This window comes from Pogonomyrmex barbatus, unplaced genomic scaffold (assembly GCF_055798465.1).
Source record: "Pogonomyrmex barbatus isolate J1 unplaced genomic scaffold, ASM5579846v1 scaffold6, whole genome shotgun sequence".
Classification (NCBI taxonomy): domain Eukaryota; kingdom Metazoa; phylum Arthropoda; class Insecta; order Hymenoptera; family Formicidae; genus Pogonomyrmex; species Pogonomyrmex barbatus.
Genome location: NW_028297160.1, coordinates 3165222 through 3191870, shown reverse-complemented (window position 1 = coordinate 3191870; position 26649 = coordinate 3165222). Strand labels below are relative to the sequence as shown.

Sequence of the window (26649 nt, the reverse complement as noted above, 5' to 3'; positions counted from 1 at the left end):
TCTCTTTGCTTCTTTTTTGTACTTCGAGATATACCGCGATGCTTCGCGCGATATCTTCGTCGCAACGATCACCGATCCGTTTTACGATTCATACGGATAAACGCGTTCGCCATTTGTCCTTCGCGAAAATGGTGTACATATAGAATTTTATCACATCCGGTTTTCGATGGGAATGATCAAAAACAGCCTCACATGAAACGTAAATCTCAGATGATCCGAGATAATGTTCTGTATCTCTTTCCAAATTATTATACTAATTGATAACGTAAACGTACGTTATTTTCCTCAATTAACAAACAAGTTGATACGATCGTTAAATCGGCAGAAATGCTTTAATATCGATAAAAGAGAGGTTTTAACCTTTTCTTTATTTTATTTTCAATACAAATTTTATTGTCGGTGATATACTCCGATGGCGCTCGATGCCGAAATAACGAAATCTCCACCCTCTGCATAGCGCGACGAAGAGCGGCGAGAATATAAACGGTGAATCGCCTGGCGCCATGGCACGCACACACCCATAGGATCCTCCTGCCTTCCTCCGCCTCTTTTCTCGGGGAAACTTTGGTGCCTACGACTCACGTGACCGTCTGCATTCTGTGTTTTCTGTGAATGACTGGGCTCGCGAACCAATCCGGTGGAAAGATAGAGAAAGAGCGAGATGCAGAAGCAAAGGAGAAGGAGAGGGGATGGTGGGAGGGGGGGGGGGGCAACGCGGCATCATTTCGAACATCGGGCTGTTGTACGTTCCTTGGCCTTTCTCGGGACCGAAACCGGGATTGGAATTCCCGAGGATAGCGCGGTCTCGATTCCTTGACAGATATCTTCTCTTCCTTTTTTACATCACGCTTCTACCGATGGCTCGCTTCTTTTTTCGGCGCAGATTCGGATTTTTGCGATCGTAATCGTCTGTAAAGATTTTTCGGTTCGTTATCATAACATCGAGCTTATTCCGAAGTATTAGTTCAAATTGAAAAGTTTACTATAATAACATTGGTAAAAAGGATGATCGTTTTCTATGTACGTTTTCTTTTTTCCTTTTATTTTGCTAATTTTTATTCTTTGTCATTCCCGATATATAATTATTTTATTAGTCTAATTTTTATTAATATTTTTACTATTTTACATTTTATTTTCATGTATCATTTTTATTCATCATTAAATATTTAATAGATTTATATATTTTGTTCTCAATCTAAATAGAAATGATAAAAAAAAGAAGATAAAAAGTATTTAATATGTTGTTACAACAGACTAATTGTATATCTCAGTTTGAAACGGTCATAAATTCGCATAGTTCGTAAAAGTCGGGCCTAGCAATATATTTTTTTTTATTTTTCTATAAAAAAACCATGTCCGTCTTCAGAAATATCGGCACTCTGGTAGTTAAAATTTTTTGGGTCGCAGATTGTTAACGGAGAGACGATCTATTGAAAAAATTCCAATACGTAGACACCTATGTGTGAGAGATAAAATACCTTTCATAATCTGATCAATTCGAAAACGATAAGAAACTTCTAAGTATCATTAACGTAGTGTATTTTCCTGATATCGTTTTGTCGCCGGTCTTTTTTATGGAACGTTATCCAATGTGAAACGTTAAGCAATAGCTTCGCTTTCGTCAATATTAACAGTTCTATGATATCAACATTCCAAGCGTTAAATTTTTCAACAAAGATAATTAGGTAATTATTATATATATATATATATATATATATATACTTCAAACATTTATATAATTTGTAATAGTAAATTTGCTAATTTGATATTGATGACAAATTGCCATAGAGTTGACTTATTGGCCGCTAGGTTAATCCGTGGGAAAATCGTTACGGGGACTAACTTTCTTCTTTCAGATGGAATAATGAAACCCGAGGGTGATTCAATCTTTTTTCGAGTATAATCTTAAATATTGTGACTATACCGCGGGCGCATCTCGCCTACGCGAAACGGGGCAGGGTGCCGCGTGGGAAACTGGATGGCGCTTTGCTTCTTTCTTACCCTCGATCGACCCGATAGACGATTCCGAGTTTCTCACGTCGCGTTTGTGGACCATAACGAGCGACAGCGAAATGGGGCCAATTCTTTTCTCGCACAAAGACGATATCATGATTCTTCGCGTCTTTTATCATTACGCTTCTTTCTATCGCCCCACCCTTAAGTTTTTTCTTTTTCTTTTTTTCCTTTTTTTACATTTACATGATATTTATTGGTTAAAAATGCTCATGCGTAACTTTTCATTATATATCAAACATAAGTTGCATATCTTTTTTGTTAATTTAATTTATTTTTATATATTATAGATTTTCATGGATATATTTTTTTAATATATTTTTTATCGATAAGCACCTTGGGATGTCTCGGGAAATTTCGAAAATTGACTGTGTGTTTTGATATTACTCATTGACTTTAATTATATAATTTTACTCATAGGGGTGCTTAATATTATATAGTAAGAATTTCGTCAGCGTTTCTACCGCGATTTGTGAGAGTAGCAAGAGGAAGAATCCGAAACTTAGCGTAGGAGAGGAGAAGGAGGTGGAGGGAAGGCAGACTCTTGAGATGGGCCCATCGATTCCAGGAACCGTGGGGTAGGTCCTTTCAGAAAAAAATGCGTCTATAAGGCGTACATTGAAGCCTGGGAAAAAGAAAAGGGCATGTCGTGAGACGTTTTCCCAGCTCGTAAGAAAAAAAAATATGTATAAATAGTGGAGGAAAGAAAATTTGCAGCAGCATCTGAGAGGGAAGAAAAGAGGTCAGAATTTATAGAAAAAAACCAAAAGTAAAATGACATTTGACAACCTATGTTAGAATTTGTGTCAGAAATTCATTGTCGATCCTCGTCGACGATTCATCCGTCACTTTTTAAATATTCCGCGATAACGATATGGCCATGAATATAGAAATATCGAAGCGCGAGAAAGGCGAATAGAATTTGAATAAAAGAAGGAAGATTTTAGTCATAAGTTTTCATTTATAATTTTATAATCCCCTTATGAGACGAGTAAGCAGGATGCATCTGTCCTAAACTAAGATTTAAATTCTAAATCAAAGATATTCTACAGTAAACATTTATCTCGTGTTTAATAAATACAATCTAGGAAATCTTGAATGAGATTCAATTTTTCGCAGTTTTAATCAAGAACCTCGTGCGTTTCGATAGAGCGTTTAAGTTTATAGTGATTTTCTCTCGAAGGAAAAAAAATCTCCTTATACGGGATACTTCAATTTGTTAAACATGCCGCGCACAAACGCGGGTCCCGAAAACAGTTGCGGTATCTTGTTAGCGCCATACGCGAGCGGTCGTCATAAAAAAGTGAGAAACTCGAGAGTCTGGTCGTTTCCGATCGAGGGCTCCGACACTCGGGGATTCTTGGAAGGTCCGGCTTGAAATTCGAAGGTGCCGCTGCGACCTCGGGCAAATGGAGATTTCGTATGTCTTGACCTTCGTCAAGGGAGGAGCCCGAGAAACCAAGGCAAGGAATCGGCCACGGCTGCTTCTAGGCCGACGATCTTTGGCGGCTCGGCTCGCCGAGAAACTCCGAGCTTCTTCGAATAAAATAGCGCAGTCCGCTCAACTCTAAAACTGCATATAAATCTCAAATAAATCCTGATATATTTTTATTTAGCGTGTAGCCCCTGAGGTATCGTTCGCCCCATAAAAATTTATTTCAGTCTCAGATGAATGAAAATAAATTTTATATTAAATTTATATATAAATTTATAAATACAGCGTAATGCTGCATAAAAAATTTTTGTGAAAGAGACGTTAAATTCAATAAATTATATTTGTTGTAATATTTAATAATGACATATTTATCTTTCGCGTATATCGATTTTGCGATGGAATTTACTACGTGACGTTTCTCGTAGCGTCTGTGAGTACTAAAAAAAAATTTACCTGCTCCTGCCCCTAGAGCGTTAACCTAGCTATTCAAGAGAGGGAAGGAGAGAGAATTATGAAAGGGAGAAGCATAAGGGATGGAGAAGGAACCGCGAGGGAGAAAAGGAAAGAGAGGCCGATTGGGAGGTGAAGATAAAGGGATACGAGGCGGCGGCATGACCAAAGAGTAGAAGCCGTAAGAGGCACTCTCCTCCCTCAACAAGCAGAAGTAAAGTGGGAGAAAGGGAGAAGACCAGCATCGTGCATGGAAAAGCAAAAAGAAGAAAAAATTATAAGGAGGAGGAGAATATATACGGCGGGGAAGAGGAGGTGGTGAAGAAAAAGAGAGAGAGAGAAAGATTTGAAGAGATGGAAAGAGGAGAAAAGAGTAGAAAGAGAGGGACTAGGGGATGGAGGGCTAACCGTGCGGTCTGAAATCTTTGGTATCTCGGCCACGATCGCCGAGCTTCAGGGCCTTATTGTGTTGTATCGGTCTAGATGCCCCGAAGAGAAGGTGAAACACGGGATTCCGTTCCATCGAACCTACCTCTAGTTATACATCGTGTTATGATACGCTTCTAACGACCGAGATGTCGATAATGAGAGACAGCTTCATACTCTCATCCCCTTTCCGTTTCCCTTTTTCTCGCTCCCATCTCTTCTTCGTTATCTTCGTTCAACCATTCGCGAACCCGTTACGAACTTTGCCCTTGCGAGAAAAGCGACATCAGTCCCAAAAATTATATCCCGCATATTTCTTAAGTGAGAAAGATGACGTCGCTTAAGAATATATTCATGATTTCGCTAATGATGAATCGTATTATAAAACTACTGAAGTCATCATATGCTGTTTTCGATGGAAAGGTCAGACTTGACCTGATTAAGAAATGGATTTTTAAAAAATTAACGAATAAGAAAGAAGCAATTTAGTCCACTTGAATTTCATACAAAACAATAATTCAGTATTAAACTATTAATTAAAATCAGACAACAAAAAATCTTTGGAAAGCAAATATGTTTTATAATTATTTATCGCTAAATAATCTTCCAGAAATTCTCTTTTAATATATATTTTTACATTTTAATGCGGTCTATTTTTTTCCGGAAAAATTAATTAACTTTTCTGTCTTTCTCGTGAAAGCTGATTTATGTCTTTCCCACGTCAATAGATAGATATTTTACAATATGAGAATCGCGTGGATACCTTGTATAAACGGGACAGCGTTATCCGTAAATGCTATCCGTTTTCCCAAGCGGCATTCCTTTATCTTCTATGTATTTATAATAAATATATATATATATATATATATATATATATATATATATATTTCTTTTTTTTTTTTTGCAATCGCATGTCTCTCCCGCGAGATGACGATGGCGCGCGATCTACGATCTTGTAGGCCGGCAAGGTAAACAGGTTTCTTTGCTCTGTTAATGCCGCTCGTCCGCGATAATTGGTGATCGGGCGTTTCTGTACGGACGCGCAGTGAGAGGAAGAGAGAGCGGGACGCACGTGGGTGATGAAAGACAGGAATGAAGAGTGAAAGAGTGAAATAAGCGACAAGAGAGGAGGGAACACCCGAGGGCTCGGTAGGCGACGCCTAGTCTACCTCGAATATATCCTCGACTCGGGTCATTAGCATATTGAATGAAGTTCAAAAAGTGCGAACAACCTATGGAAAACCCATAGTATTTTCCTTAAAGGTGTCAGTCTTGGCTCTTTATCTCAGGGGACTTAGGACAGACCCTATTTAGAGCATCTTCTTTTACTATTTCTGTCAGAAAGAAATCTTATTAAGTTAATCCGATCAAGCGCAAAATCAAAACATGTTAAAAAAAAAAAATTAGGCTGTAAACAGCATCTACAATAGAGAAGTAAGCCTTTAAGCTGTAAGAAATTGACTAGACACAATCGATTATGATTCTATAAATCGATTACGATCAATTTCTTACGCTTAAAGCTTACTTCTCTATTGTAGGCGGCGCGTAAAGAAGAAATACATTTATATATAAAATTGCGAAATGATGTAGTATGGTGCAGTTGCATCTTAATCTTATTTATGACACGTTTTATGAGCTACTTTCCGCATTGCTCTATGATCAAAATAAATTTACCTTTTTCTTAGCGAAGATATTACTCTTTATTTTGAGAGTTATTTTTCTTTCAAGCAAAAATCATTTTCAAATTGGTCAAAGAATCCTGTAAATATAAATAATTATATTAATTATAAATTAAATCATCGTTAAAAATAAATATATTACAAAATAGGTAGGGAAAACAGGGGTATTTTTTGAGTATCTGATTTGGTTGTTGAAAACGAAACGCGCCTAGGATACATCACGCGCGGATCAGGTACAGCTCCCCGTAAAGAATCGAGGGAGAATGCTTTTGTGAAAATTCACCGGGCGGGCGTCTAATGAACGGGAACGGGGATAAACGATACCGTAGGTCCGGCACTGAGCGCGCGCGGCTCGACGGGTTGGCGCGGACATTCCACGGCCCACAGGTAGCATTAAAGGAATGCAGATAGGATGAATGAGGTGGTCCATGCCACTGTCGATGGATGCGGAGTAGCACGAGAAAGAGAGAGAGAGAGAGAGAGAGAGACAGAGTTGAACGGCCAGGGGGCGTGAGAGGAGGAGCGGCGGATCCGCGTGTATTGGCGGAACAGAGAGACGTCGGAGATGTTGAGAGAGACAGAGAAAGGGAAACCGAAGCGCATTCCACGTTACCACGATAATTAACGGCTATATTCCAAGCTCATCCCACGGAGCGATCCTCCGATGGTGGATACGTGAGAGAGAGAGAGAGAGAGAGAGAGAGAGAGAGAGAGAGAGAGAGAGAGAGAGAGAGAAACGAAGAGCATTTGAATAAAAGGCGCGAGTACACGAGTTTCCTTTAATCAACGCATTCTTCCGCGAGTAAAGAAACTTTATTTTCTTCGACCGCGCGCGACAATGCGATAAGATTCCTCCGCGGCATATAATCGCGAAACGGGTCGATTTATTTTCATTTATTATCGTTTGCTCCCCAATTAACATTTGAGAGGAATCAATTTCGCGAGGCCTCGAGTAGAGAGCAAAACTTCAAAGCCGTGGATAAATTCTTATTTTCGGCATTGGCGAAAATACTTTGCATAAACAATCGAGAAATTTCAGCTTAAATTAACTTGCTAAATACAAATATTTTAATAATAAATTCTTATTAAATACAGATTTTAGGGTACACGGAAACAAGATTTGTTACGCTAAAAAAGGCTTATTTTTTTAAATCGATACTTAATATACGATACTTAAAATACTTTTATTTTTGGGAAATGTATACTTATGATACTTTTTGTGTTTTTTATGTCATTAAAGAATGTTGTAATCGTTACTTTTTATTTATTTAAAAAAAAGGACAATTTTGAACAATGTGACAAAATTATCTTGTATAGAGATTACTTCACATTTATTAACGTGATTCAATTATAGTTTAAATACGAAGATAAAAGTGTTTCCTTCGCACATTCTCCGAATCTTTTCGGAGACAAGAAGTCTCCGAAAATCATCTTGCCACCGACGACAGAGAGCGTTCAAGTTGCACGTGACCAACGAGGAGCAACAGATACGAAGAGGGCTATCGCTCTCCACGCACTGGGTCACCGACTGATAAGCAGCCGTGGTGTCATGCGACAAAAAAGCGCTAGACTATGATATTACTTACGTAGAAAAATAAAATACTCATTCTTGCATACGCTAACACGTTACTGGCCCTACAAACGGAAGTGTTTTTTCTCTTATGACAGCTCTATAAAAAGAGAACACATTATTCTCTCGATAACAAACTTGCTACTTGCTAACAGATATTGTATTTCAATTTTTTGAAAATTGAAACTGTTACCCAAACACCGATAAATTGAAGAAAATGCGATTGGGCGAAAATGAAGATAATCATATTGATGAAAACAGAAAACTGAATAGTATAATTGAAATAAGTAAAATTATATTCATTTCTATTTTATTATTTTTTTTTTATTTTTATAAACTTATGATATTATAAATATTGAAGATGGCGCGATTATTTTCCTTTTACTATTACTTCTTCTCTCTTCACGAGAAAAAACACATGCACATGATACTTCATTATCACATTTAAAATGCCTTTTATTGAATCAAATGCATGACGATCAAGATTCTACGATAAGATCAATCATCCTCTACGCATATAAATTTATTATATTACCTGCTGTTATGTACTCGTAGTTTCTTGTGTTCCTCTCTTTTCTTATTTATATTATATGTAATGATGAATTAATTTTCCAGCAAATAACTTTTTAATCGATTTGAAATAAAATAATTTTTGTAGAGTCGTCAATTTTTAGTTAACTTATATTGCTAATTTGATATAATCTTTTATATGAATATTATATAATATTATATTTTTATATTATTTAATGAGATATTTTATTTTATCTCACGTTTAATTCTGTTTATTTCTTTTTTCTAAATTTTAACTGACATTTATTTTATGACAAAACTTAAAGAAAAGTAGCTTAGAGAAAAAAATATGGAAAAATATTTGCTCTATTCTAGTTTCTTCATCTAGTTTTTTATTTGTTATGTGTATTCAGTTTTTCTTGCATTCTCGTTTTTCTCATGAGCTAACGATGGAGGGAACAGAAGCGCGGCATCGTCCGATTTCAAAATCTGTTTTCACAATCTATTTTCATTCATGATCATAGCACGACAGAAACGAATGCATCGCTCTTTTTTTCATAATACGATGACGCAGTTGTTGTTCGATTCATAGGAACATAATTAATGGTCATTATCGTCTAATATTTTAAGGCTGATAAACGGTATATGCCGTTTCTTCATGATGAAGATTAAAACTCATGATGCTATTACTAATGCCTCGTTAATGTCACGGTCGGTTTTATAATTCTTCACCGATTGCATTTACATCCAATATGTTTGATAGAAAGTGTTAAGTGTTTATTTTGTTTTTATTAATTAGAAATTTATTAACAGAATGTATTTTATTTATTTGCAATTAAATCTCTATTTACTGAATGAATCGTTAATTTTTCATAATGAGTGAGTATCAATTATCCGAGATAAATCCGATATTTAGATCCGATATTTATATGTTTTAAATGATCGGCATACTTTGTCTCAATCTGATACACTGCCAATCTTGCGTTTCGATTATGATGTTGAACTAAATATTTCTCGCATATATCTCAACGTCATTCTCTTTCGGATGAACGTACGAGGTCGATAGATCGATAGCCGCTAGTTCAACGCGATTATGGGGAACGCGTTTATGGAGTACGATCGCCATTTTTTTTTTTTTTTTTTTTTTAGTTTCGCAATATTTCCTATTTCTGCAAGTTGTCTTAGAATTATCGGACATCTTTGCTATAAATATTACAGGATAAACCAAGAAAAAGGGCAAGATGTTATGATATTGTTACAGATGATGCAACATTGAATGAAGCTTCAAATACACAAATAGATAAAAAATTAATAGTATTTAATATTATTCCACCTTGACTTCAGAAATTTAATTAAAATCGCAATTTAACTGTCAAAACGTCAGATATGACTGAGGACTAAAATTTTAATTTCTACAAACTTTCTTGACCTCAATTTTTTTCGTAGGATCCACAGTTAGAAGTATATTTGATGGTTCCTATAAAATACCGTGTAAATACTTTCCTCGGAATCGATCATTCACAGATCGAATTGCAGAGTGCATAGGCACCTTCGTAACGGCGATTTCGAAAAGACAACGCAGAGGCCTGTGCAAAGCCTTCTTCGTCATCATAAAAAAATTTTTCATTAAGCCCTCTCTCTCTCTCTCTTTCTCTCTCATGTATCTGGCGCCTGCGCCTATTTCAAATAGCTCCATTTGCCTCCATTCTCTTCTTACTTCTTCACCTTCTCTTTGACTTCGTCTCACTCTCTCACTCTCGATAGAGAGTGGCCTCTCACCCGTTCGCTCTCCTCGTTTCTATATCTATGAATGGGATTCTTTCGTGAACAGCGTTCACGCACACCGGTGTCTCGCCGCTCGTAGTTTCAGTACACATCACTCACAGCGAAGGACAGAGAGAGGGAGAGGTAGAGAGAATGGTTCTATGTGCCTTCGTGATGTGTACGTACCTTGCGTATATACGTACATTTCACACCGGTCGCATCACCGTTACGATTCCGCCGCGCGCATTCCAACCTATTCCCATGACGAAATTCAAGACGAGTCGCCGCTCTGATAGCTGCGCTCGTCCGCTGCCGTCGTCGAAGAGCAAACTCCGAAGACGACTCCGCGAACGAGCGAGCGAGCGAGCGAGCGAGCGCAAGGGTAGCGGCGGGGAACTCGTTTTCGGAGTTCTCAAACCTCGACAAGTTGATTCAAGAAACTCTCCTCGTGAGTGGTCTCGTTTAAGATCGGTCGTCGCTCGCGGCGAGAAGAAAAGAAAACTCCTTCCCCCTTCCCTCCCCACCCCTTCTCTCACACCTCGCGCCAGCTCTCGCGAGAGTTTTCGGGATTTTCGTAAAGTGGCGAACAAGAATCTCCCTGGTTAACTCGCGCCGCGCGTGACGAGCCTCCGCGAGGTTTTTCTCTCTCTCTCTTTTTTTTTTCTTTTTTCCTTTTTTTTGTCCCTTGTTTGGAAACTTTTAATGAGGAACCGAGCTGCCCGGTTTGGAATATTCGATACTCGCTTAGATATGTGACGTGTACGAGATGTGATTACTAATCTCATTGGGCTGATACTAGAACTTTTTTATCTCGCTTTTGTCAAATTTCAAATATTATCTATTTCATTTTAAGTACATAATGACATTAGTTTAGCTACAAAAAACAGATCGATTTTTGAGTACAATTATATCTTTTAGAGGAACAGATAAAATCTTAAATATATATTTTTAAAGAGGATATTTCGAAGCAAATACAATATAAAAATTTTTTCGAAAATAAAAAAGAATGAAAAATACAAGAGCGAGATTGTATAATACGCTTTAAATACCTTGAACAAAATTATCTTAAAGTGTTAGGAAACTATTACTAATATTTTTTTATTTAATGTAAAATTATATATTTATTATAGTATTTATTTTAATATTATCGATAAAATTTTTTGTTTTATCGATTTGTTATAATTCTGTATTATTGTTTTGTTTCTGATATATATTCTGATATATATTCATATGAAATATTTTTCCTAATATGTACGTAATGCGTTATAATTTAAACAACTTTTATAATTAATGTTTTTATTTTTCTATTGTAAAAAATTTTATCGAGAAAGCGTAGTCGTCTTTTTACAAGGCCGCGCGTTTATTATCACTGGACCACTTCCATGTCCGGCATGTTTAATCGACCTCTTCCGCAAAATTCTGATTGTCAAGCCAGACCGAAGAGCATAGCTAAGCTGTATACGTCATTGTCATTCATGATTTTTCTATTCATGCATGACGCGTTATTTCCAACTTAGTCATCGACTCCCACCTAGTTCACGGAAATGAGCTTCTTTATCGCGCATGCGGTTATATAGAAGGGAATTAAGATCGATGATTGTGCACTGAAAAAGAGTAAAAATTGCAATTTTGTAAAAAGAAACATATATAACATAATTATAATCTTTTTAATGTTGATTATTGTTCCATTTTGAATATTATAAAGCGCGATCGTCGTGTCGTCAATCATAGCGGAGTAACGATGTTCGATTTGTATTTTTGTCTTTACGACAAAAAAGTTCATCATCGTTTTGCATAAATATTAAAATGCAACAGAGAATTATGGCAAACTTTTAACAATTATCCTTGAGAGGCAACGCCTGTGTGAATTTCGTCGGATGCGCATGCGTGATAATTAACGCGGTGACGTGTGACCGGTAAATATCAATTCTGAGAAAGAAACGGAAGTTCGAACGCGAGGAGGAACATTAAAACGAGGGGTTTGCGTTTTACGAGCTACGTAAACGCCGCGAAATTGCGCAGTTCCACCCACGCGACACGGTCGTTCACCCGCAACGTATGATTTTCTTATAGCTTCCGCGCGCGTCGTTAGGGATAATTTCGACTTCTAGCTACTGCTTTCGGCAACGTAGGGCTTCTTTCGATACCCTCGTTACAACGATCAGTACGCTATTTGTCTTTTGCATGCGCAATGTGCATCGGGGAATGCATCGAAAAAGGGACGTATATGCCGTATATAGTATCGATCTTGCGATTCTCCGATTGGTCTTTGGCGACAGCTCGAGCTTCTCGAGAATCATGGAGGGTTCTTAGTCGGAAGTTTCTACCAGGAAAAATTGCAACGTTGCACGGTAAGAACAAACAAGGTAAAAGTAGGCCTCGATAGCGCGCTTTATTATTAATTTACGTGGAAGTTGAGCGAAGACGAGGAAAGTGTAGGGATTAGTGAAAGGAAATATCCCTCTATGAACGTAAACGGCAGATAAAGACCGCGATATCGAAACATCAGCCTCTTACGTCATTCCACGCGGTTGACGTACGGCGTTGAACGTTTTGATCTATTCAATTTTCTAAGCATCTTACTTAACGCTCTTGACTCACGTCTCTTACGGAACGTTTACGTTCTCTTAACCGTAAATCGGTGAATTTCGTCGTCAGGTGAGAGGAATGGAACAGGTGAAATTGCCGTTACACGTTATCGAGCGTTCAATAGCACGCACGCACACTCGTGGACGACGCGCTTAAGAATTGCTAATGTTTCCGCCTTGCGTAGTTTAGCGTGGAGTTGGAGCATTCTGGAGCATGGCCGCGCGCATAGAATAAGAAATGTTTTTGCGATAATATTCTGTATAGAAACGTCGCGGTGGCGGCGGCGCGAGGGGAGAGGGAGGGGTGAGTAGGGCTCTATAGGAATTATATGATGGGAAGGGAAGCAATTATTGGGATGATGGATGGCCCCAGGGCGCCGCCGTAATGCTTCTCTAACCAAAGATCTCTGCTCCTCTCACCACCTCTTTCTCATTCTCCTCTCACAACAGCCTTCGCCCTTTACCTCTCCACATTTGATCCGCCACCCTGCTTTCTCTTTCACAAGAGAGAGAGAGAGAGAGAGAGAGAGAGAGAGAGAGAGAGAGAGAGAGAGAGAGAGAGAGAGTCTGTAACAAGAGATTTCGAGAAATTGACAGGATTGTACGAAAATACTATTAGGAAGAGATTACTCATTGCGCTTGGATACACTGTATTCAGTAAATTTCTGAAGTAAATCATAAATTATTGATATCACTTGCTCGATATCGCGTTGCATTAAAGCGAAAGTTGATATAATTTTATTAAATATTATATTTTTTAGAAAGATTTATCCGCTATCTTAATCTCGCTTTAGATTTACACACTTAAATTAATTTCATTGGTTTAATTTAAAAAGCCAAGATAAAAATATTTTCATAGGGTTCGCGAGTTTCGCTTTTTTTGCAACTTTTAAGAAACCTTTCGCCTTTGGCTGCGTTTCTATCGCGTTTCTATCGCGCATGATTTGTTTCAACGCGCGACTTTCACCGTGTGCCGTCGTCGTGACGTCTCGATAAAAGCCGATTTCATTCAATCCCATCGATACGATTTAGTCCATTTCTGTCCATTAATGCGATTTGCCTCGCGACGAAGGACGACGGGATGAAATCTTCCGACGAGAAGCCTCCCACCTTGACCTAAAGTCTAGAGTTCGCTAGCCGTGAACACTCTCGAACGCATTCCTTTCCTCTCGGTGCGACGCACGATGCGTGTTCATGCATAAGTCGACCTTCGGAAAACTGAATGGCCGCCACGGCGAAGGAATGATGGAAAGCAAAATTATTCTAATCATAGAGAATTACCTTTCAATATCGTTATTACGCTCATTATATATTATCATTACGTTATTATTAAGTTTTCATAATTATAAAACGCGTTCTTAATGATAGATGCAAGGAGATAAACGATGATTAATTACAAGCAACGTAAAATGGGTTTCTAACTCCGACTCGAGATAAATAACACGTAACAAAGAATTTAACATTTTTGCAGGCAACTTGATACTCTATATTATTTTTCTCTTATCAAATTCCAGCGGGCGCTTAATAATTGTTATCTCACGATATATTTCACGAAAATGATTTCGACCAAGAGAGACCATCGCTCGCCAAAGATGAGGGAATCTCAATTTCGAAGAGAAAAGATCGCTAAGTACATGAAGAGTTCGAGCGATCATCTCGAGTTTTATTCCTCTCACGATCCACACTCGCTGATCTTCTTTCGCCAGACTACGTAGAACAGATAGCTGAAGAAACCGTATATGGATTCTCGAAGCTGTATTCCATTTCTCTTCTTAACCCTTTCCGTTTTTGTCGCGGTCTTCCGCCTTCGCTCGTTTCTACATCGAACCTCGCAAGATAAACGGCTGCGACTACTTCAGTTGCAGCTCGCGGATTCTTGGGTCGCCATTTTCGATCGTTATTACCTTCACGTCTCTACTACTTTGATTCTTAAACTTCTCGTGATTCCTTAGTCGTACATATTTTATAGAACTCACTGACGTACAGAACTCACTTTCGTGCGACAGCAAGCGTATCGCGAACGGGGAGTGAGTTTTTTTTTTTTTTTTTTTTTCCATGAGTATCTCTAGACGACTCGAATCTGCTGTGATCACAGATTCGGTGAGAGACGATCGTCGATATTTCCTCGAATAATTCTGTTGGGACAAACGCAACGATTTCGTGCGAATCGATATTATCCGTTTATTTGCTCATGACCGTTATTGGCCTCTGCAGTATGTTTGTTTATGACGTAAAAACATTGCACGCGCCGTATCAGCACAAAGACGACCTCCTTGTAACGAAAGACGTCCCACTCTCGTCTCATCTCAATTCTGTTTAATCACGTACTGCGCAGCTGAATTACTCGATATCGAAACACAGCGCGAGAGCGCAGGAGCGTAACACCGATCGACGCGATTTCCATCGTTATTTATCTTCATTCTCAAAAGTCGAGTATTTGCTCGAGTAAACTAACACGATCGGAATCCCAGTCGCGGGCGATTTCTTCACCCGGTGTCTTTCATCGCCCGGTGATTTTATGAATGACCTAACGACTCCCGTCGCTATCATTTCCGATTGTCTCAATGGAGAGCGAAATTCACACGGGTAAGTCGAAATAATAACGTTTAAATAATGGCACCGCGCGCGCGCGCGCGCACGAGAGAGAGAAAGAAAGAGAGAGACGGATCGACAACCTAGAGCGATCCTCGTTTCCCCTGACGATGACAATAATGTTCTGACAGGCTGGGAGGAGGATATAATGAGGGGGGGATGGATGCAGGTAGGACGGCTGTCGGCGGTGAAGCGATATGATAAAGTGGCGGCGCTAACCTTTCGAACAAACACCAATACCGACTGCATCGTACCGATCGCGTCGCTCGTCGTTGCAATCGGCGCATAGGTCAATAGCACGAAATAAACAATAAATGTTTCGCCGATTAAAGAATCTAATCGCCCCTTGAACCTCCGCGATTATTCCGGTTACGCGCATGTGTTGCAATCCAATGAAAATATTGAAATGAATGAAGTGAAAAAAGTCGATAATTTTCTTTTAATATTGCTGTTATGTTCATTAAATATTACCATTGTTATTATCATTCAGTTTATAATATCAAACGCGTTTTTATAGTAGATGCGAGAAGATAACGATGATTAATTTGTTACGTGGTGAAGTACTTTCAAGTAGGAAAAATCTGAAGATGCAATTAAGCACTAGAATGCTCGAAGATATTCGCCTACCGATAGATCCGGCGAGATAAAAATTTCTTTGCAAAGGGAACAAGTAATTTTCTTCGCAACTGAGAATTTTAACTCACCCGTCTTGCGAGGAGGTAAGACAGTTGGATCACGCAACGTATCCGCGACTTTTTTTTTTTTTTTTTTTTTCAAAGGTTTCTTATTTAGTCTCAATTTGCGAAACGGCCGGGACGGGTTAAAGTTGCCAAAGTGTTCATTCACCTCGTTGAAATCACGTTGTAATTTGAGCGATATCGCACCGGCGGTTTCCATTCACCATCCATATTGACATAAGACGGCAGTGTGCCGATGATAGTCGCGTGTTAATCCGCCAATGGAGACACCGTATCAGGCTGCATCCGGCGCACACATCGAGGCGCGACACGGTTTCGAGATTGTACGCGTAGCAGCATCACGCGAGTCGATATATACGAATTCCCGGCACAAAGGGAAGTGGCGGCGATTAAGCAACGACTGTGCATTCCGCGAATGCGCTTTCCGTGCGTCACTGACGATCGAGAATGACAGAAACGCCATCGCTTCGAGGGTGCCCCTCGATTATTAAGATACCCGAACAAAACGGCCGATTAAAATATTAATTGGATCACGGCATGTCATATGAATTCCTAGATGGTCTGGAATTTATTATACGTATTTATATTAAATCAATGGCAGGAGATTAATATTAAAATTATAAAAAACGGGCGTTATTACAGAGAAAGAAATAATTTTGTTGGGGGCCATCAAAATTATTATGTAGAACGCTTATTAAAAATTACGAACGCACATTAAAAATTGGTGGATAATGATACTGCAAAATTTTTTTATATTCTAGTAACTATTTGAACTATTTCTGTATAATTATTTTGATAGTCTAACAAAATTATTTTCAGCTCTATATGGTCAGATTTTCTTAAATCCTTCGGCAAAACTGCTCTTTTCGTATAATCTTTAATAATTTTTGAAATGTTGTTATAAAAAGAAAGACATTTACATACATGCCACTGCAATTTTCTATTGTAATCGTTAGTGTGCAAGGAATTATTGCAACGTAACATGCGAAGGCGTCGTACCGGCCGATTATTTAAATACACCAGCGGCTTAAACGCGGATTTGCGTTTAAGAGAAACGAGTTCATGGTAATCGCCGCTAGGCGCGATACGCTAATCGCAGCCGTTTTCTTATATCTGTTATGTATCCGCTTCGGTGATGAGCGGACCGACGACGCCGACGAGCGAGTCTCGGACGCGGATGTTTTTTATATATAAAACGGGCAAAACCGTCGACCTAGTAATGAACGCGCCGCCGCAACGGCACGTCGAAGACGATTGGGAATGTATAGCGCGGAGGGGAAGCGTAATAGGTAGAAATAGAAATGCCAATGCGATTATTGCCGTCCTCGCGGGCGATGGTGGCGGGTGAAACGGCGGTGATTACTCAACGCAACATTGAGCAATTGTAGGAGGCAAGAGAGTGCCGTCGGTTGGCTTTGCACAACAACCTGCGAACGCTGTTATGTACACGCGACGGTCCCTGGGTGAAAACGCAAGGACGACCCTATGCGGCAGATAAATAAGCTCTTCCTTAATAAGGATGGGCCTGTATGATATTCCGCGCGCGTCGTCGTTTCCCCGATGACGTCCGCCACGATTGATACGGAATATAGAAAATGTGATCGATGTGTTGCTTGTTGATTCATTTATGTTTATTGATATGTGTATAGTGTAAATAAACTGCCACTCGAATAAGTGATCTCTTTAATTTACGATCGTACAAATAATTGCAAATTATGTAGTATCGTGTTCTCTGATAAAGGAAAAGAATATGCGTAATTATTTTGATACGATCGGACGGAAATAAATAAACACGTCAATTATTTATTATTCATTCTGTTTAATAAATCCACGAAATGTCAAAGGTCGACGATCACCTCCATAAATTTATGACCGCGACCGCGTAATCCCGGGGAAGTATCGGGACGCTATCGATAGCATGTCAACAATGCATCCTGGAAAGTGGTTCCGACGTACGCTACAATGATAGAGAGCGAGTGAAAGCGAGAGAGAGAGAGAGAGAGAGAGAGAGAGAGAGAGAGAGAGAGTGAGAGTGAGTGCACAAATCTCTGCCGTTTTCATGTATCTACTAAGTCCACGCGAGAGTTCTCGCGTCTACGATATTGTGGGAGGTCACAATGGCCTTAGGGATGCCTACAAGGTGCTACGTTCACATCGTTCCCCAAGCTCAATTATCATATTGGGTCTGAGACCAGTTTCCTCGGTCCCCCTGTAACCCCTCGTCCACGACATCCGTCTCGCTGTTCTTTCCGGACTAAAGCATATTATCTCTCTCTCTCTCTCTCTCTCTCTCTCTCTCTCTCTCTCTCTCTCTCTCTCTCTCTCTCCCTCCCCCTCCCTCCCTCTCTCCTCCGCTTGTCTTCTTCTATCTTCTCTTCATTCTCGTTCGTCGTGTTTCTCTCACGTTCTCCATCAAGATCATTCTTCCTTTCTCCACCTCGTAGCCGAGTTCGATCGACTCTCTCCCTTTCTCTCTTTCCTTTTTGCTCACGCCCGTCTCTCCCGCCTATTGTCGACCGCCTGCCAGCATAATGCATCTTAAACGGCGGCGCCTCAAAGATCGACGCCTCGGTCTGGCCTCTTCGGAATTCTTCAATATAAATTAGATTCCTGAATGGGGATTCTAGATCGGTTGTATGACCGCGACGAGAAGACGGAGGAGAACCTTAGGCCAACTGAAAGGGAATTCACGTATGTATTTATTTATCTATGCGTTCGAATATTGGAATATATTTTTTCCGGCGTCTTCTCCAACTCCCAACTTCGGCGCCTTTCTGTCGTTGGGCTTTCTTATCATTTCCGACGTGAGATTATCTTTGGTAGTACTCGGCGGTAAAACTCGGCGTAAATTAGATAATAATATATATCGAGTAAATATTTCACAGTCTTAGCAAATATTTCAAAGTCTTAATCCTAATTTCATTTTGAATTTAATATTGAACATCTAGAAAAGATGTTCAATATTACAGAGATTATTTTATATAAAAGAATACAAATATTTTATGCTCTATATTTCCGTGTAAAACATTTAAAAAAATTACGTGAATATTAAGCTGAATAGCATACAGGAAGTCATTTCCTTCCGTTGATTGCACAAAATGTGAACAAATATGGGAACAGAAGAAACTTTTTAACTTCGGTAATACAATAGGTATAATTCGCGTCGAGAACGTTTCGAGCGATTGAATATTACGATCGAACAAACTTGCGCGTCCTATGTTGATCGAACTTTTGTAGTTTCCTGGAAGAAAGGGCAACCGTCTACGATGGGCGCCGTCATCGATCGATTCAACCCTAAGAGTATGTACTACCCTTTGCAACGCCTAACGTTTTCCTCTTTTGACTCACCCGATCGTCGACCATCACAAAATCTAGAGCTAGAGCGATCCAATCCCATAAACAAAAAGTACCAATTGCAATTCCGGTCGATAATCTCTTTCTTGACTTTCAGATGTCTCATGAAAGTATAAAATACAAAGTTTGAATTTCCTCATGAAAATCGATAGAGTTTATATCTCATGTGTGATCCATTAAATTTCAAGTTCTGAAATCGGTACTTATTCTGATATGAGATGTGTCTGCGTTCTTCGTTAAAACGCAAATAGCAACTGTCGTAACCGAAATCGATAATCGAGATTAGATTCCGACATGTTATAGACATGTTAAGTTTAATTTACACGCTTTAGTATGGCAATGGGAACGCGATGATTGGCATAGAGTACATTTTTCCGTGTTTACAACGTCCGGGGATTGAACTCAGATTTCTAGTCGATGCCCTTTGGACTGAAATGCACGTAATCGAGTTCCTCCACTATCGGAACAAGTTTATGTGTCGAATCGTGTTTACAAGACCGTAGCACGTTGTAACTACTTGATAGTCCCAACTGCATCGTATATCGCCGGATACTCACACTGGCGATCAGTCGCTTATCTGTATATTTTATAAACATACGTACCTTCCGTGTTGCGTCCAACGTTACGATGTTGAGGAACACAAAATAAAAATGTGGGCTATAAAGTTACAAGAGGAAGAAATCGGAAAGGGAGGAAGAAAATAATTGATTTACGGCCCTATTAGTCAAACATCGGATACAGATAATTACTACGAAGTGTAACAATAAATCGCGCAAGTAATAAGGATATAAAAAAGATAAGCCATTTGATTACAATGTATTCGTGCGCGATAAAGAATCAAATTTGAAACAGTGAAAATTAAGATTAACATTAAAAGTTGAAATTAATTTTTGATACTTGCACGATCGATGCGTTTTCGGAGCTCGTGGAACACAGCACTAAATAAACATTTTTATAAAAATTTTTACATTTTCTTTAACTAAAAAAAATCACGCGCGGTAGCAATACGATGGGCAACGGCGAAAAACAACAGTCTAGCGGCGTTAGATCAACGCCGAAATAAGCTCGCGCGGCAGAAAGAGAAGAAGCGGCGCGGCGTCATACGCGCCGTGCTTAGGCACAAAGCGCGTGAAGATCGAGCGAACCGACGCGAAGGAAAGAATGAGGCGAGCTCAAGAACGTAAGAGAGATAGAGCGAGGGGGAGGGGAGAGAAAGGAGAGTACTTGCGGCGCGTAGAGAAGCCCACACGAGTCTGGCCGGATACTCACACTTCCGGTCCTACACATGGGCCGCCGGCCGGGGCGTCGTTCTCCTTTGCTTCGTGCGAGAGCGAGATTAGCGTGTGTGCGTGCACGCGTGTGTATACGCGCTCAGTCGCACGCGCGCGCGCACGTACGCACGCACACCGAGAAACAATACCGTAACGTCATTCACGTGACTTATGTTCTTCCTATGCCGACAACGACGACGATGATGACGACGACGACGACGACGACGACGACGGTGATGATGAGGACGAGGAGGACGAGGAGGACGACGACGACGACGGCGGTGGCGACGACGATGTTGGTACAATGACGTCACACCGTCAGCACCCTACGCGCGCGTACGTACACCCACACGAGCCGCTATGCCGAGCTTATTCTGCGCTCCATACCCTTCTCTGAGATCTGAAATTACGTTCTTAGTGACGTTCAGGGGAAAGAATGGATTGTTTTATATTATACACAGAAAAAAGTTAATCGTAAATCAAGATTACATATTCTCGTATAACAAGAATATTATAATCTTTATATAGAAGTTTTTTAATATTGAATTGGACAAAAGTAAGTACTTGCATCGATACAAATTCAATTAAATCAAAATTAAAATTTGTAAGAAGATTATAATATTCTTGATTATATATACATATATATGAGAATATTTTTCTTGATTTAAAACTAATTTTTTTTTCTGTATATGTAGAATGAGAAGGGTGCTATTTTTTATAAATTGTGATACTTGAAAAGTTTTTGAATATAATTATAAATTGGGCCCTTTGCGATTTGATATTTTGTTTTTGTCGCTATCGATTTCCATATAACATATTTTACATATAAGAAATTAATTAATTAATTAAGTGTTATAAATTTCAATTTGTGCTTATTAAATGAACTAGATCATTAATTTAAAGGCTTCGCATGCAATGAAAAAAATATCAGAAATAAATATAAGTTTGGAAATAAAAATTAGGAATAAAGATTAAACGTAATGCACAATGAACACAAATAAATATAAGATATAGCTATATCTTTTACTTACGTGTGTCATTATGGGTTGTGTTTAATTTATATTTTTAATTTTTAAAATTTGATATTTTTTGTTTCTAATATTTTTCCTTCATTGTACACAGGGCCTAAGAAACGAATACGTCGCAATTATTTTTTCTTGCTATATACAATTTTCCCGTTTTCTTTTTTCCGAGTCGATATATCACTATTCTAAAGGAATATATCGAAGACTTATTAAGGAGCGAGGGGACAAATTAACGACGCGAGTTTCCGTGCGGGGTCGGATACCATGCGAGTCTTTCAATGAGACAGATTTAGAACTGCGGCAGGAAAAAGTAGATGTGCGGAGGTTTACACGGCCTGTTTACAGAGAACGCGGACCCGAGTGGTAAAAGTTCACGCCGCACGCGGGGAGGTAGAGAGGTGGTGGGTCGCGCGGGTGCGTCGAGTGGGGGAGGACGAAGGGCCAGCGGGGTGCGCCGGCAATTCGAGAATCGGCGACGACTTCCGGCGGTTCCGTTGACCCCGCGGCAAAAGTTCGTCGGTGTTCTCGCCGACTTCTCTGCGACGCAGAAAGAGCAGCGGACGTGTGTATTCGCGGAGGGACGATCCGCGGATCCCTCTTCCCCCGGTAAGAAGCGTCTCGCGATTTCGAAGCGAGACTCAAGAGAGTCCTACTGAATGCGCGCCGGATGAAGCATCATTCACCTTAATTCAGCTGAGAAACATCCCCGCAGCGTAATTTATAAAGATGGATCTTTTGAATTTTATTTATAACAGTATGAAAGAATTGTATGGAATACTTCAGACTTACGACGTGTCATTTAAACTACGAGTGACTGGAGAACGAAATAAATTGGTAACTATAACACTTACGGAGATATACGGCATATTTAAAATTCAAAGAAGTTTAATAAATTACGCCTCGAAAGTGTAAATAATTCATCAAAGAATCAAATCATATTTTTTTATTTAACTTTAGCTCGACCTTATTTTAATGGAAATATACATTAAGGATTGCTCCGAGATATTTAAATATTTAAAAGCAATTAAAATTTTATAAATAAAAATGAAATTTCGTAATGACTAAATATAAAAGTATCGCGTAAAGTTTGAAATTCTTTTCGACTAAATAAAATATCGTTGCAGCATTAGCAAATACGATACGATGCGAATACGTTCAATGAGAACCAGGGGGACGGAGGTGTTGAAAACGGAGGTGGGACGTCCACGCACGCGATAGCTTCGATTTATACGCAAACGCACATTCCGAATGCGAGCCTTACACGTAGGAACGCAATTAAGCGATCGGCTTCGAACGAACAGTGTTACAGAATGTCTTGTTATAGAATGAAATCATCCTGTAAATCTCAGCACTAATTTTCCATTCGTATTCCACGTAAATTTTAGATTGCATTGTTGCGAATTTTACGTGTCCGAAATTAAACTCGTGCGAAACGTTATAAGTGAAAAAAACGCAAAGTAACAATGCGCAAACAACATTTGTAACGTGCGTTTTAAACAAATGTGATAGAGAATACGAAAATGTACGAAAGTTCGCATGAACAATAATGATTTTATCAATATGATGATTAAAATAAAATAAAAATTAGTCTTCAATCAAGACTTATTCTTGTATAACAAGAATATTATGATCTTCTTAGAAAAATTTTAATCTTGATTTAATGAATTTGTATCGATGTAAGATATTCTCATATACAAATAAAAATATTATAATCTTTGTAGAACATTTTTAATCTTGAGCAAAAATAATACAATATAAATTCAATCAAATCAAAATTAAAATTTTTAAGAAGATTATAATATTCTTATATATGAGAATATATATCTTGATTAACTTTTTTCAGCAGTGTAACTGACATAATCATTGGAAATTGAAGGACTTTAACATGTCCACCGCATACAGAGGAAATGATATTCACTGTGAATGCGGCGCTTATACGCGCGAGTATTTGTCAATCGGTGGATTTCCGGAAAATACAAGATTTACCCCTTCCTATACTTTCAAGGACAATGAACTACTGTCTCGTTTCATCATAAGCGCAGAAAGCGCAATAAGTAATAAAAAAGAAAGGAAAAAAAAACTGATCTTGCGGATAGAGAAACGAGCGACGAGGGGTGAGCGCGATACGAGTCACGAAAGGGTGGCGGCGTCGAGGAAAAGTAACGGCGGTGGCGAATTTGCGCGCACGCGCGCGCCGTATGTCCGGCACTTTATGAATGCACGTCGCGGCCGCGTGTGCGTGCGTACGTGCGTGCGCGCGTATACGTATGCGCGCTCGTACTACGTACGTACGGCGGCGATGGCGGTGGCGACGACGGCGGCGGCGGTGGTGGCGGTGGCGGCGGCGGCGACGGCGACGGCGGCGGTGATCGCAGCGGCGGCGACGGCGTCGCCGGTACATTCATGCGGAGCCCCGGCGAGCGTATTTGTCGCGCGTAGTAAGCACCCATACGCGGGGGCCACGCGTGCGTGCGCGATAAATGGAGGGCGCGATGAATGTACTTAGAATATCGTTCGCTCCGCAGAAATCATTAAAACGAACCGCCTTGCGCCTGCGGGCACGGCCGCTCGCGCTTATTCACGCTGCTGAAAACACGCGAGATCGATATACGTAAAGGTTTAAGTCACACCGTCACTCTCTCCGCGGACCTTCCGCGTTCGTCGTGTATTACGTCATAAACGACTTGCCGTCTTATTCCAGTTTCGCCGGGGGAATATATCTCGCAGATATATCTGATCTGATTTGTATGACCGAGGAGTTCGTTCGTGTTTTTTTGAAGAAAAGAGGACCGCAAAAATATAGCGTTAAAATTGCGAAAAGTTTGATACATAATTTATTATTATTATAAATACGATGCTTATACACATATATTGTGTTGTTATCATGATCATATATTTGAATTTATGAGTATTTACACATATGATATATTGTATGATTATACGTTTGAATTTATGGAGTATTGTATATTTTATTATTAAGTCATAATATTAGTAATCTTTTCTCCGTATCAAATATTTCGAATCGAATATCATTTTATCGATGTCGATATACTATACCTTCTTTTTATCATGTACGCAACGTGGTCGGATACCTTCCGCGCCTGCGCCTTGTACAATAATAATTGCGCTCATTGACATTTTTTTTCCGGTTCATTCATCAGGGCTGACCCGAGCCGAGTCAGAAGGCGGGTGTGCCGCTTTGCCGCACCTCGTCGATCCTCACGTGCTTTATTAGAACACATGCCGCGCACGAACGTTTAAACACGAACACTCGTGCATTCCGCTTGCTCTAGATGCGTTTTCCATATTTTATAGCGTATCAAAATAACAGAGCGGCATATAGCCGCTCTAATTAACGACTCGGATTTCAGCGCTCTAAAAAAAAGCATGCCCCTCACTCGTTTAGATTTTAACGAGTGGTATTTTGGTGATCCCGAAAAATCGGGGCTACGAGGTTAATAGGAAAAAAAAATTAAACGAAGATTTAATTACCCACCTGCCGAACACCGAATACACAAAGGCATATTATTTTTACGCGAATATTTCCGCAGTGCTCGATCAATGTCGGGCTCCAACGCTTCATCCTTCATGCTTGACCATAAATCCTGCGGATCAATAATTATGTCGTGATATTTTTGATAACATTCGTTATATTCGCAAATATTGTCCGAAAGCCGCAGATTTATGTCGGAATATTTAATCAAATATTCATACACTGACTTCACGTGCTTCCGCTTCATTTCTTGCGCCTGATTATACACATCGCGCTCGTAACTCTCTCCGTCGCGCTGAAGTCACCTCACTTCACTTCACGAAGTGTATTATGTTCTACACGACACGCACGCGTGTCCGCAAACCTGCGTCAAGCGTAACTGCTCACGCAAAGAAACACCCTCGTTCATAGCGTCGATTTGCAGCGTGGAATAGAGCACCATTTCTCCATTAAAGCGTGTTTATACTTCCCTTATTAAGGTTAATTCGTATATAGTTCATATTTTACAAATGATGATTTTATTTATTCTTAATTAGGGGAAAAAATCAATGCAGTTTTCAATTCCCCTAAAATAAATTGATTTTAATTTTTTTAAGAATGGCATATTTAAAAGATTATGTGAATATAATCTGTCAGTTTTAAATCTATATTTGAATAGGATTCATCTGTATTTTTTCATTTTTTTTTTTTTTTTACGTAAAAATAAGAGAGATAATTGTCGATATATGAAGTTCGATATATGAAGTTCGATATATGAATTAAATACAGAATTGGAGGGTGCTGAATTCCCGGCAAATTTTATTCGCATAAATGCTGGTATCGCGGGCACGAGCATTGGTGGTGGTTCATCGATACTCAAATAACGTAAATACTTTACGAGCACGTTTGTTTCGCGACTCTTGATGTCGCGAACCACGTTTACAATAATTACACTCACGCAACGCGTCTCATTGACTTCTTTTTTTTTTCACTCTACTTCTCCCGCCACCGTCGCGGTCCATTCACCGGTTCTCCCGCCGACCGAATAACCCGCCACCTCGAGTGTCTATTTGTGCATTCCATACGTTGTGTTACCAACGGTGTGTGTGTGTGTGTGTGTGTGTGTGTGTGTGTGTGTGTGTGTGTGTGTGTGTGTGTGTGTGTGTGTGTGTGTGTGTGTGTGTGTGTGTGTGTGTGTGTGTGTGTGTGTGTGTGTGTGTGTGTGTTGGTGTGGAGAAAAGGGGGGGAGCACGATTCCGTCGAGAGAAACAACACCGTAGAACGGATCGCGCGGATCTGAGGAGAGGAAAGAGGAAGGTTATCTTTCCTTTTCTCTCTCCTTCTCTCGTACGTACGTACTCTCTCTCTCTCTCTCTCTCTCTCTCTCTCTCTCTCTCTCTCTCTTCTTTCTCCCTCTCGTACGTACGTGTAAGTTCTACACGAGGAACGTTACGCTGCGAGAGGGAGACGAGATGCGAGAGGAGAGAATTTCCTGTTGTGAACGTCTTCGGATGCATCTGCCCCAGCCTCTTAAGCCCGAGCCACGCGCGAGCACGAGCACCTATTAAGGCGCCACGGATAAAAGTCACGGCTCCCTTTCCATAATTAAGGAGTTCGCTCTGAAGAGCATGCCATTAATATCTCGAGGGCACACGAACTTGAGAATTTCAAGTCTCGCATTTAAAAAATCTCACTCGACATACAAATATGCAAGCGAGGAAAGCTTGACATAATAATTCTTTACAAAAAATATGGAAAAAAGCCAGAAGTTTAAAAGAGAGATAAGGAGAGAAAGAGAGAGA

The 26649-nt window shown here is 39.7% G+C and overlaps 1 protein-coding gene and 1 long non-coding RNA gene across 7 annotated transcripts in view; one reads left to right on the top strand and one right to left on the bottom strand.

The window, feature by feature from the left end:
• The window catches only part of LOC105429002 (serine/threonine-protein phosphatase 4 regulatory subunit 1), a 145676-nt gene that overhangs the window by 67807 nt on the left and 51220 nt on the right, over window positions 1-26649 (top strand). The window contains exon 1 of one of the 6 annotated variants that reach the window (XM_011641646.2): window positions 20640-20686. The exons of the other annotated variants lie outside the window; for them this stretch is intronic. Coding sequence (XP_011639948.2) covers window positions 20655-20686 — 32 coding nt within the window. The 5' untranslated portion in view covers window positions 20640-20654. Of the gene's footprint in view, window positions 1-20639; window positions 20687-26649 lie in introns of those variants that run through there. 6 annotated transcript variants of the gene reach the window in all.
• On the bottom strand, window positions 339-17181 carry LOC148935099 (uncharacterized). Its single transcript, XR_016140702.1, has 3 exons — window positions 15732-17181; window positions 5999-6083; window positions 339-909 (listed from the first exon to the last, which is right to left on the bottom strand). It is a non-coding gene; the product is annotated as an uncharacterized LOC148935099 (long non-coding RNA).